Source organism: Oncorhynchus masou, chromosome 29 (assembly GCF_036934945.1).
Source record: "Oncorhynchus masou masou isolate Uvic2021 chromosome 29, UVic_Omas_1.1, whole genome shotgun sequence".
NCBI classification, from domain to species: domain Eukaryota; kingdom Metazoa; phylum Chordata; class Actinopteri; order Salmoniformes; family Salmonidae; genus Oncorhynchus; species Oncorhynchus masou.
In genome coordinates this window covers 100,599,706-100,613,019 of record NC_088240.1, presented here as the reverse complement: position 1 = coordinate 100,613,019, position 13,314 = coordinate 100,599,706, and the positions used below count along the sequence as shown (strand labels likewise).

Genomic DNA, 13,314 nt, shown 5'->3' with positions numbered 1-13,314 from the left:
TGATAACAAGAGCTGATTGTTTTTGTTCTGTTTTTGACCTTTTTTTAACTCATGGAAAGATAAGATACTAATGCATTATCATTGGCTGTGGTTTAGTCAAAAGATTAAACTAAAATCACCAATAACTGAGTAGATATTAACACCAGGTAGTAATCATAATAAAAAGTGATTCTATAATATATAATATATACACACACCAGGAGCTTGCTTCTACACCTGCATTGCTTGCTGTTTGGGGTTTTAGTGCTGGGTTTCTGTACAGCACTTTGAGATATCAGCTGATGTAAGAAGGGCTTTATAAATACATTTGATTGATAACCCCAATGTAACAACCCCACCACCACCACCAAAAGACTTCAGAAGAGCAAAGTGTAACCATGCTGAAGTGTTTGAACAATTTGTCTCTTTTCCAGAACCTTGCCCCCTTCAAAAATAAAAACATCTATACAATCACAATGTCATATGGTAAAAAAATGTTTAAAAGTAAGACAAAATCAATGCCTATAACACAACCTTCTGCAGTGTGACAACTATTCTGAATTGGGGGGAAAAACGGGTTACTTTGACACATTTTGACAAAACTTTTTTTTAAAGTGTCACTGTCAACTGACCCCAAAAATATAAGTTACTCACCAAATGTGTCTCCATTGACTCCTCGGGTTTTGTCCCCGGTCTCTTCTCCTCATCGACAGTCTGTGTGCTGGACGAAGAACATCCCATGGTGAAGAAGAAAAAGAGAGGAGAGATGAAGAGAAAATATGGAAAGAAGACTGAGACTAGATGCGAACGGTCGATACTCGGTCAACTCAGACAGCGACTGGCTGGATAAAACATGAACAGAACAACAAGCTGGTTGTTTATGAGGTATAGCTGGAGCCCATTATTTCCTGTTGTCTGTCTGCCCTGTCTGTTTATGCATGGCTAGTCGCCGTCATGCCCAAGACAACGGACTGTTGTGCTCCGCACACTAACCATGCGTTAGACACTGTCTGGATAAAATGAAGACCCTCAACTCTACTCTCTCTCTCTCTCTCTTTACATTAGGGAAGGAGTTTAGGTAAGATGGTGTTGATAAACTCCGCCCCCTATACTCTCATTCAGGAAAACCCACTCTCTGAAAATCCACCTGGTGGATCATACTTCTATTTCACCTTTTTTTATTTAACCAGGTCGGCCAGTTGAGAACAAGTTCTTATTTACAACGGCGACCTGGCCAAGATAAAGCAAAGCAGTGCGACACAAACAACAACACATGGAGTAAACACAACTTACAGTCATTAATACAATAGAAAATAGAAGAGAAAAAAAAGAATGTCTTTATACAGTGCGTGCAAATGGCGTGAGGAGGTAAGGCAATAAATAGGCCATAGTGGCGAAGTAATTACAATTGAGCAAAATAACACTGGAGTGATAGATGAGCAGATGATGTGCAAGTCGAGATACTGATGTGCAAAAGAGCAGAAAAGTAAATAAAAGCAATATGGGGATGAGGTAGGTAGATAGGGTGGGCTATTTACAGATGGACTAAGTACAGCTGCAGCGATCGGTTATCTGCTCAGATAGCTGATGTTTAAAAGTTAGTGATGGAAATATACGTCTCCAGCTTCAGCGATTTTTGAAGTTCGTTCCAGTCATACACTCATATGTACTGGTGATTTCTCTTTCCCCAGTTTATAGTTCAAGTAACTTGGAATATATTACTAATTATAACTGTTTGTTTATTATTCCTCGTAAGAAAATCCAAGACTGGCCCAGACGTTGATGGATTGTCAACAACAGGTCATTTGTCAGTAAGTGCAGGTGGGGGGATACCGGCGCCCTGCAGACCTTTCCGCAACAACAACACAAGTATCAAACCTGATTGATCAAAGGAGCCAATGTCTGCAAAAATAGGGTGCGCGTGTGTGTGCCGTGTTAATTTGTTGCTGTTAAATAGAGAGTACAGTACTGGTAGATGTCAATCTTTGACGTGACGTCGTCATCTACTGGAGGAAGTAACTACCTGCAGCGCCAAAGATGTTTGTCTCTTCCACAAAACAAGCAGAATCGCACCCCCCTGCGGCCACCGTACCGGGTACACTGGTCACCATAGTAACGAAACGCGTGGAGTTGCTCGGTTGATGAGATACACACACACACAGGTCGCAAGATAACTTTACATCGTAGCGAGTTATTATTTCTCTAAATATATACAATTTCTCATTCCCCCCGTGACACGGGTTGTTGTTTGGTGAGTAAGGACATTGACTTTTCAACCATCCATGTTAAATAAAGGTTGTTTTTTTTTTTTAACTATCTTCACTGACAGTAACGTGAAACCAAACTGCTAACTTCAGCGAGCTAGTATTGTTGTCAAAACACGGAGCCGCAGGACCCAGGCAGTAGCTACTAAACTTAGCCACGACTTAGTAAATGTCGCTTTAGTAACGCATAGACATTTTGTTGTTGCTGTTGTCGTCAACAGGTCAGCCATGAATGCAGAGATAGTTTCTTCACTTCTAACTCAAGAGGTGCCAGCGGGGACCCCTTCTGCCGCAGCAGTTCCAGTGGATCACCTAGACTACGGCTACGTTGACAAATGCACTGATGTGAAATACTTGGGCAAGATTCTGGGGGTGCTAAGGTAAATGATTCAGAGGAAAGTTAGGTTTAGGCTACAGCTGGTGGTTTTCAACATAACAATCTAAGCGAGAAATGGACAAAAGAGTTAACACAAATAGTACAAAACTAATTCAGAACTGAAATGGGGATCAACGTGCTATTTGTTGTTTGTTCCTGAGGACTCTGTGTTATGCCAGACAAGTGAACACCTCTGTGTTATCCTGATAAGATGTTCTGAAATTCACTGTCAACTATTTTACGACAGGTCTGGAGATGAGGGTATCTATCCCCATCTGATAGAGTTCTGTGAGAGTCGTCTGGAGAGGTTGGACCCGAAAAGTCGTGCCCTCAGAAAGGACAACCCCCCAGCCACCGCCGCCTGCTTCTCTGGAGATGAATGGGGTCAGATCACTGACGAACTCAAGGTGCTGTCCTTTGCCACGCGACGTTGTCTCAACGTTTTTGTGGTGTCTCACTGTGCCAATTTGACTTTGTAATCTGTCGTGGAGAGACGACGTTAAACGTCAAGCATCTGAGCAAAAATGATTTCAAGATTTTAGTTCTGGGTTAACAGAGATCATTGACTTAGTAGTATTGAGACTTTTGTATTAGTAGTAATACCATAGTTGTGTAGCTGTAGGTAATGAGACCGATACACACATCCTTATATAGCAGACTTAACCTAATAATACCTAACCACACTCTTTTCACTTTTACAGAAGTGGGAGACAGATGCCAAAATGAGTGAAACTGAGCTGAAACAACAATCTATATTCCATGATCTTGAAACGGAGAATCTACCCCCAGTACGTGGATCAAGTTGCTCTATTCCTCTCAAGCAGGTAAAGCCTCTGTTTTATAAGGAAACACTATTATTTTGTGTTGTCAGACAATAGTAGGAAAATGACTAGAACATTCTAAATTGTGTTGCAGAATACAGTTTCAAATGGACAGAAGAAAACTGCACAGAAGAAGGTTCTGCCTCGTAATTATATAGAATGGGACAAGTGAGTTTCTAGAAGGTTCTTCCTCCTGATTATATAGAATGGGACAAGTGAGTTTCTAGAAGGTTCTTCCTCCTGATTATATAGAATGGGACAAGTGAGTTTCTAGAAGGTTCTACCTCCTGATTATATAGAATGGGACCAGTGAGTCTAGAAGGTTCTACCTCCTGATTATATAGAATGGGACCAGTGAGTCTAGAAGGTTCTACCTCCTGATTATATAGAATGGGACCAGTGAGTCTAGAATGTTCTACCTCCTGATTATATAGAATTGGACCAGTGAGTCTCTAGAAGGTTCTACCTCCTGATTATATAGAATGGGACCAGTGAGTTTCTAGAAGGTTCTACCTCCTGATTATATAGAATGGGACCAGTGAGTTTCTAGAAGGTTCTTCCTCCTGATTATATAGAATGGGACCAGTGAGTCTAGAAGGTTCTACCTCCTGATTATATAGAATGGGACAAGTGAGTTTCTAGAAGGTTCTACCTCCTGATTATATAGAATGGGACAAGTGAGTTTCTAGAAGGTTCTACCTCCTGATTATATAGAATGGGACCAGTGAGTCTAGAATGTTCTACCTCCTGATTATATAGAATTGGACCAGTGAGTCTCTAGAAGGTTCTACCTCCTGATTATATAGAATGGGACCAGAGAGTCTAGAAGGTTCTACCTCCTGATTATATAGAATGGGACCAGTGAGTCTAGAAGGTTCTACCTCCTGATTATATAGAATGGGACAAGTGGGTTTCTAGAAGGTTCTACCTCCTGATTATATAGAATGGGACAAGTGAGTTTCTAGAAGGTTCTACCTCCTGATTATATAGAATGGGACCAGTGAGTTTCTAGAAGGTTCTACCTCCTGATTATATAGAATGGGACCAGTGAGTCTAGAATGTTCTACCTCCTGATTATATAGAATTGGACCAGTGAGTTTCTAGAAGGTTCTACCTCCTGATTATATAGAATGGGACCAGTGAGTCTAGAAGGTTCTACCTCCTGATTATATAGAATTGGACCAGTGAGTTTCTAGAAGGTTCTACCTCCTGATTATATAGAATTGGACCAGTGAGTTTCTAGAAGCTTCTACATCCTGATTATATAGAATGGGACCAGTGAGTCTAGAAGGTTCTACCTCCTGATTATATAGAATGGGACCAGTGAGTTTCTAGAAGGTTCTACCTCCTGATTATATAGGATGGGACCAGTGAGTCTAGAAGGTTCTACCTCCTGATTATATAGAATGGGACCAGTGAGTCTAGAAGGTTCTACCTCCTGATTATATAGAATGGGACAAGTGAGTTTCTAGAAGGTTCTTTCTCCTGATTATATAGAATGGGACCAGTGAGTTTCTAGAAGGTTCTACATCCTGATTATATAGAATGGGACAAGTGAGTCTAGAAGGCTCTACCTCCTGATTATATAGAATGGGACAAGTGAGTTTCTAGAAGGTTCTTTCTCCTGATTATATAGAATGGGACCAGTGAGTCTAGAAGGTTCTACCTCCTGATTATATAGAATGGGACAAGTGAGTTTCTAGAAGGTTCTTTCTCCTGATTATATAGAATGGGACCAGTGAGTTTCTAGAAGGTTCTTTCTCCTGATTATATAGAATGGGACCAGTGAGTTTCTAGAAGGTTCTTCCTCCTGATTATATAGAATGGGACCAGTGAGTCTAGAAGGTTCTACCTCCTGATTATATAGAATGGGACCAGAGAGTCTAGAAGGTTCTACCTCCTGATTATATAGAATTGGACCAGTGAGTCTCTAGAAGGTTCTTCCTCCTGATTATATAGAATGGGACCAGTGAGTTTCTAGAAGGTTCTTCCTCCTGATTATATAGAATGGGACCAGTGAGTTTCTAGAAGGTTCTACCTCCTGATTATATAGAATGGGACCAGTGAGTTTCTAGAAGGTTCTTCCTCCTGATTATATAGAATGGGACCAGTGAGTCTAGAATGTTCTTCCTCCTGATTATATAGAATGGGACCAGTGAGTTTCTAGAAGGTTCTTCCTCCTGATTATATAGAATGGGACCAGTGTAGTTTTTTCCTGCTGTGTAATTTGTGTATGGGATCCAGGAATCATGCCTAGACAATATTATCAATGTTATCACTCTGTATTGCAGGTTTGATGTCGAGAAGGAGTGTGATAAAATTGATGGAAATGTAACAAAAAAGGATCCCCCTGCAATTGTAAACTCTAGACTTTCAAAAATCAGCAGCAAAATGGATACAACAGGTGAAAGATATATTTGTTTCTCATTAGACTGTGTCGTTAGTGTCCCAGAGATGCTATTTAGTTTTAACGGTTACACAAAGTGTAAATAAATGAATTGTGTTGTTCGGTAGTTATATATCGTGAATTCATGTACACTTTGAAGTAGGTCTTTGTGTGACTATTGTTGCTCAGTCATCTTGATAGAACGTGTATGTTCTTGTAGCGCTGACTGAACACGGGAGACTCCTCGTTGCCAACCGCGAGAAGGATAAAGGCAACGAGGCCTTCAAGGCCAACGACTATGAAGAAGCTGTGGTGTATTATACAAGGTCAGACGCTATAACTCAACACTCATAGCTGTCTCACTTTGAGGGTTTAGGGACGGTCATTACCTTCAAGCTAAGTTGATGCTAGTATCTTTTAGTGAATGCATTTTCAATGGGTTTAATTCCTTTGTCTTGAGTTCAGCTTCGAACCGCAGAGAGACATTTATATTCATAGCGATACTCGTGGAGCTCTGTCATATTTCCTTATTCAATGTTTATATTACTCAAGCCCTCGGTGGGAAGGTCTCATCCAATAGCCAGTCTTCAGTACTGCTCAATGAGGTCCGTCTCTCTTCTCAATTCAATTCAATTCAAGGGCTTTATTGGCATGGAAAACATGTGTTAACATTGCCAAAGCAAGTGAGCTAGATAATATATAAAGTGAATATATAACGTGAAATAAACAATAAAAATTAACAGTAAACATCACACATACAGAAGTTTCAAAACAATAAAGACATTACAAATGTCATATTATATATTATTATATATATATATATATATATATATATATATACACAGTGTTTTAACAATGTACAAATGGTAAAGGACACAATATAAAATAAATAAGCATAGATATGGGTTGTATTTACAATGGTGTGTGTTCTTCACTGGTTGGCACATTGTGGAATTTCACCCAGTAGATATGGGAGTTTTTCAAAATTGGATTTGTTTTTGAATTCTTTGTGGATCTGTGTAATCTGAGGGAAATATGTCTCTCTAATATGGTCATACATTGGGTAGGAGGTTAGGAAGTTGCAGCTCAGTTTCCACCTCATTTTGTGGGCAGTGAGCACATAGCCTGTCTTCTCTTGAGAGCCATGTCTGCCTAAGGCGGCCTTTCTCAATAGCAAGGCTATGCTCTCTGTACAAAGCTTTCCTTAATTTTGGGTCAGTCACAGTGGTCAGGTATTCTGCCGCTGTGTACTCTCTGTGTAGGGCCAAATAGCATTCTAGTTTGCTCTGTTTTTTTGTTAATTCTTTCCAATGTGTCAAGTAATTATCTTTTTGTTTTCTCATGATTTGGTTGGGTCTAATTGTGCTGCTGTCCTGGGGCTCTGTAGGGTGTGTTTGTGTTTGTGAACAGAGCCCCAGGACCAGCTTGCTTAGGGGACTCTTCTCCAGGTTCATCTCTCTGTAGGTGATGGCTTTGTTGTGGAAGGTTTGGGAATCGCTTCCTTTTAGGTGGTTATAGAATTTAACGGCTCTTTTCTGGATTTTCTGCTCTGCACGCATTATTTGGTGTTCTACGTTGTACACGGAGGATATTTTTGCAGAATTCTGCGTGCAGTCTCAATTTGGTGTTTGTCCCATTTTGTGAAGTCTTGGTTGCTTCTCTCCATGTCTCGTTCTCACCAGGAGTCTGTCAGTGGTACCAACCGTAGCCGGCTACAACAACAGAGCCCAGTCAGAGATCAAACTGCAACACTGGCACAATGCCCTCAACGACTGTCAGAAAGTACTGGAAATGGAGCCAGACAATATGAAAGGTACTGACCCACTAGAGATAGAGCCAGACAATATTAAAGGTACTGACCCACTAGAGATAGAGCCAGACAATATTAAAGGTACTCAAATGGAACCCTATTCCCTATATAGTGCACTACTTTAGACCAGGACCCAATGAAACCTTATTCCCTATATAGTGCACTACTTTAGAAGAGGACCCAATGAGTCCAAAGGGCCCTGATTGAAAAGTGGTGCAGGCGGGAATAAGGTGTGTTTTAAAGCCCATGTCCCTGACTGACAGCGTTGTGTTTTAAAGCCCATGTCATGTCCCTGACTGACAGCGTTGTGTTTTAAAGCCCATGTCCCTGACTGACAGCGTTGTGTTTTAAAGCCCATGTCATGTCCCTGACTGACAGCGTTGTGTTTTAAAGCTCATGTCCCTGACTGACAGCGTTGTGTTTTAAAGCCCATGTCCCTGACTGACAGCGTTGTGTTTTAAAGCCCATGTCATGTCCCTGACTGACAGCGTTGTGTTTTAAAGCTCATGTCCCTGACTGACAGCGTTGTGTTTTAAAGCCCATGTCCCTGACTGACAGCGTGGTGTTTTAAAGCTCATGTCCCTTACTGACAGCGTTGTGTTTTAAAGCCCATGTCCCTGACTGACAGCGTTGTGTTTTAAAGCCCATGTCCCTGACTGACAGCGTTGTGTTTTAAAGCCCATGTCATGTCCCTGACTGACAGCGTTGTGTTTTAAAGCCCATGTCCCTGACTGACAGCGTTGTGTTTTAAAGCTCATGTCCCTGACTGACAGCGTTGTGTTTTAAAGCCCATGTCCCTGACTGACAGCGTTGTGTTTTAAAGCCCATGTCATGTCCCTGACTGACAGCGTTGTGTTTTAAAGCCCATGTCCCTGACTGACAGCGTTGTGTTTTAAAGCTCATGTCCCTGACTGACAGCGTTGTGTTTTAAAGCCCATGTCCCTGACTGACAGCGTTGTGTTTTAAAGCCCATATCATGTCCCTGACTGACAGCGTTGTGTTTTAAAGCCCATGTCCCTGACTGACAGCGTTGTGTTTTAAAGCCCATGTCCCTGACTGACAGCGTTGTGTTTTAAAGCCCATGTCCCTGACTGACAGCGTTGTGTTTTAAAGCTCATGTCCCTGACTGACAGCGTTGTGTTTTAAAGCCCATGTCCCTGACTGACAGCGTTGTGTTTTAAAGCCCATGTCATGTCCCTGACTGACAGCGTTGTGTTTTAAAGCCCATGTCCCTGACTGACAGCGTTGTGTTTTAAAGCTCATGTCCCTGACTGACAGCGTTGTGTTTTAAAGCCCATGTCCCTGACTGACAGCGTTGTGTTTTAAAGCCCATATCATGTCCCTGACTGACAGCGTTGTGTTTTAAAGCCCATGTCCCTGACTGACAGCGTTGTGTTTTAAAGCCCATGTCCCTGACTGACAGCGTTGTGTTTTAAAGCCCATGTCCCTGACTGACAGCGTTGTGTTTTAAAGCTCATGTCCCTGACTGACAGCGTCGTGTTTTAAAGCCCATGTCCCTGACTGACAGCGTTGTGTTTTAAAGCCCATGTCCCTGACTGACAGCGTGGTGTTTTAAAGCTCATGTCCCTTACTGACAGCGTTGTGTTTTAAAGCTCATGTCCCTGACTGACAGCGTTGTGTTTTAAAGCCCATGTCCCTGACTGACAGCGTGGTGTTTTAAAGCTCATGTCCCTGACTGACAGCGTTGTGTTTTAAAGCCCATGTCCCTGACTGACAGCGTTGTGTTTTAAAGCCCATGTCATGTCCCTGACTGACAGCGTTGTGTTTTAAAGCCCATGTCCCTGACTGACAGCGTTGTGTTTTATAGCTCATGTCCCTGACTGACAGCGTTGTGTTTTAAAGCTCATGTCCCTGACTGACAGCGTTGTGTTTTAAAGCTCTCCTCCGCAGGGCCACAGTGCTGAAACAACAGGGGAACTATCAGAGGGCTGCTGAAGACCTGAGGAACGTCCTGCAGACCGAACCACAGAACATCACTGCTACTGTTAGTGTCTCACACACACACAGTCCCGTAATGACCGTCAGACGTTACCGTAGTGACCACCAGGGCTCCTGTTTATTCAACAGACGGTACCGTAGTGACCATCAGACATTACCGTAGCGTCCATCAGACGTTACCGTAGTGACCATCAGGACTCCTGTTTATTCATCAGACGATACCGTAGTGACCATCAGACGTTACCGTAGCGACCATCAGACGGTACCGTAGCGACCATCAGGCGGTACCGTAGAGACCATCAGACGTTACCGTAGCAACCATCGGACGTTACCGTAGCGACCATCAGACGGTACCGTAGTGACCATCAGACATTACCGTAGCGTCCATCAGACGTTACCGTAGTGACCATCAGGACTCCTGTTTATTCATCAGACGATACCGTAGTGACCATCAGACATTACCGTAGCGACCATCAGACGGTACCGTAGCGACCATCAGACGGTACCGTAGTGACCATCTGACGTTACCGTAGCGACCATCAGACGTTACCGTAGTGACCATCAGGACTCCTGTTTATTCATCAGACGTTACCGTAGTGACCGTCAGACGTTACCGTAGTGACCATCAGGACTCCAGTTTATTCAACAGATGGTACTGTAGTGACTGTCAGACGTTACCGTAGTGACCATCAGACGGTACCGTAGTGACCGTCAGACGTTACCGTAGTGACCATCAAGACTCCTGTTTATTCAACAGATGGTACTGTAGTGACTGTCAGACGTTACCGTAGTGACCATCAGACGGTACCGTAGTGACCGTCAGACGTTACCGTAGTGACCATCAAGACTCCTGTTTATTCAACAGATGGTACTGTAGTGACTGTCAGACGTTACCGTAGTGACCATCAGGACTCCTGTTTATTCAACAGACGGTACCGTAGTGACTGTCAGACGTTACCGTAGTGACCGTCAGGACTCCTGTTTATTCAACAGACGTTACCGTAGTGACCATCAGGACTCCTGTTTATTCAACAGACGGTACTGTAGTGACTGTCAGACATTACCGTAGTGACCATCAGGACTCCTGTTTATTCAACAGACGTTACCGTAGTGACCATCAGGACTCCTGTTTATTCAACAGACGGTACCGTAGTGACTGTCAGACGTTACCGTAGTGACCGTCAGACGTTACCGTAGTGACCATCAGGACTCCTGTTTATTCAACAGACGTTACCGTAGTGACCATCAGGACTCCTGTTTATTCAACAGACGGTACCGTAGTGACTGTCAGACGTTACCGTAGTGACCATCAGGACTCCTGTTTATTCAACAGACGTTACCGTAGTGACCATCAGGACTCCTGTTTATTCAACAGACGGTACCGTAGTGACTGTCAGACGTTACCGTAGTGACCATCACCGTAGTGACCATCAGGACTCCTGTTTATTCAACAGACGTTACCGTAGTGACCATCAGGACTCCTGTTTATTCAACAGACGGTACCGTAGTGACTGTCAGACGTTACCGTAGTGACCATCAGGACTCCTGTTTATTCAACAGATGGTACCATAGTGACCATCAGGACTCCTGTTTATTCAACAGACGGTACCGTAGTGACTGTCAGACGTTACCGTAGTGACCATCAGGACTCCTGTTTATTCAACAGATGGTACCATAGTGACCATCAGGACTCCTGTTTATTCAGCAGACGTTACCATAGTGACCTTCAGGACTCCTGTTTATTCATCAGATGGTGCAATAGTGACCATCAGACGTTACCGTAGTGACCGTCAGACGGTACCGTAGTGACCATCAGACGTTACCGTAGTGACCGTCAGACGTTACCGTAGTGACCATCAGGACTCCTGTTTATTCAACAGACGGTACCATAGCGACCGTCAGACGTTACCGTAGTGACCGTCAGACGTTACCGTAGTGACCGTCAGGACTCCTGTTTATTCAACAGACGGTACCATAGCGACCGTCAGACGGTACCGTAGCGACCATCAGACGTGACCGTAGTGACCGTCAGACGTGACCGTAGTGACCATCAGACGTTACCGTAGCGACCATCAGACGTGACCGTAGCGACCATCAGACGTGACCGTAGCGACCATCAGACGTGACCGTAGTAACCGTCAGGCCTGGAATGAAGGATATGGACTTAACTTGTCTTCAGTCGTGTCACATTTCAAAGGAACGTTACGTCCAGGAAGTCCTGAATCGTACGGACTGGTGCTCCTGTTGTATCAACCTGTCTTCATCTGCATAACATGTCGTTGGACTGTGTTTTGAATGTAATGGAACAATGGGATGAACTATTTCCCAAGTCTTCTTATCTTCTTTTCCGTCACACATCCTGGCCCACAGAAACTCCTGCTTGAGGTGGATAAGAAACTAACCCAGTGTCAACCGGAGACAGAACGTAAAAACACAAAGATCCTGATTCAGGAAGTGGAGGAGGATGAGAAACTAACCCAGTGTCCACCGGAGACAGAACGTAAAAGCACGAAGATCCTGATTCAGGAAGTGGAGGAGGATGAGAAACTAACCCAGTGTCCACCGGAGACAGAACGTAAAAGCACAAAGATCCTGATTCAGGAAGTGGAGGAGGATGAGAAACTAACCCAGTGTCCACCGGAGACAGAACGTAAAAGCACGAAGATCCTGATTCAGGAAGTGGAGGAGGATGAGAAACTAACCCAGTGTCCACCGGAGACAGAACGTAAAAGCACAAAGATCCTGATTCAGGAAGTGGAGGAGGATGAGAAACTAACCCAGTGTCAACCGGAGACAGAACGTAAAAGCACAAAGATCCTGATTCAGGAAGTGGAGGAGGATGAGAAACTAACCCAGTGTCAACCGGAGACAGAACGTAAAAGCACAAAGATCCTGATTCAGGAAGTGGAGGAGGATGAGAAACTAACCCAGTGTCCACCGGAGACAGAACGTAAAAGCACAAAGATCCTGATTCAGGAAGTGGAGGAGGATGAGATACGGGAAGAGCAGAGAGGTGAGTGACTGATCACTTCACCTACTTAGTGAGATTGAACCCTTATACCTCTCTGTTGGAAGTGTCTGACCTCCAGCCCAGTCCTGGAGACCACCAGTTAGAAGTGACTGACCTCCAGCCCAGTCCTGGAGACCACCAGTTAGAAGTGACTGACCTCCAGCCCAGTCCTGGAGACCACCAGTTAGAAGTGTCTGACCTCCAGCCCAGTCCTGGAGACCACCAGTTAGAAGTGACTGACCTCCAGCCCAGTCCTAGAGACTACCAGTTAGAAGTGACTGACCTCCAGCCCAGTCCTGGAGACCACCAGTTAGAAATGACTGACCTCCAGCCCAGTCCTAGAGACTACCAGTTAGAAGTGACTGACCTCCAGCCCAGTCCTGGAGACCACCAGTTAGAAGTGACTGACCTCCAGCCCAGTCCTGGAGACCACCAGTTAGAAGTGACTGACCTCCAGCCCAGTCCTGGAGACCACCAGTTAGCAATGACTGACCTCCAGCCCAGTCCTAGAGACTACCAGTTAGAAGTGACTGACCTCCAGCCCAGTCCTGGAGACCACCAGTTAGAAGTGACTGACCTCCAGCCCAGTCCTGGAGACCACCAGTTAGAAGTGACTGACCTCCAGGCCAGTCCTGGAGACCACCAGTTAGAAGTGACTGACCTCCAGCCCAGTCCTGGAGACCACCAGTTAGAAGTGACTGACCTCCAG

The 13,314-nt window shown here is 44.1% G+C and overlaps 1 protein-coding gene across 1 annotated transcript in view; it reads left to right on the top strand.

The window, feature by feature from the left end:
* Window positions 1-2,144: 2,144 nt before the first annotated feature.
* Window positions 2,145-13,314, top strand: part of LOC135519880 (sperm-associated antigen 1-like) — a 38,363-nt gene continuing 27,193 nt past the window's right edge. Inside the window, exons 1-11 of the mRNA XM_064945081.1 lie at window positions 2,145-2,230; window positions 2,465-2,623; window positions 2,867-3,026; window positions 3,321-3,443; window positions 3,535-3,608; window positions 5,732-5,844; window positions 6,047-6,152; window positions 7,509-7,639; window positions 9,520-9,641; window positions 11,966-12,020; window positions 12,543-12,608. Of these exons, the coding sequence (XP_064801153.1) occupies window positions 2,472-2,623; window positions 2,867-3,026; window positions 3,321-3,443; window positions 3,535-3,608; window positions 5,732-5,844; window positions 6,047-6,152; window positions 7,509-7,639; window positions 9,520-9,641; window positions 11,966-12,020; window positions 12,543-12,608 (1,102 nt within the window). The 5' untranslated portion in view covers window positions 2,145-2,230; window positions 2,465-2,471. The remainder of the gene's footprint in view (window positions 2,231-2,464; window positions 2,624-2,866; window positions 3,027-3,320; window positions 3,444-3,534; window positions 3,609-5,731; window positions 5,845-6,046; window positions 6,153-7,508; window positions 7,640-9,519; window positions 9,642-11,965; window positions 12,021-12,542; window positions 12,609-13,314) is intronic.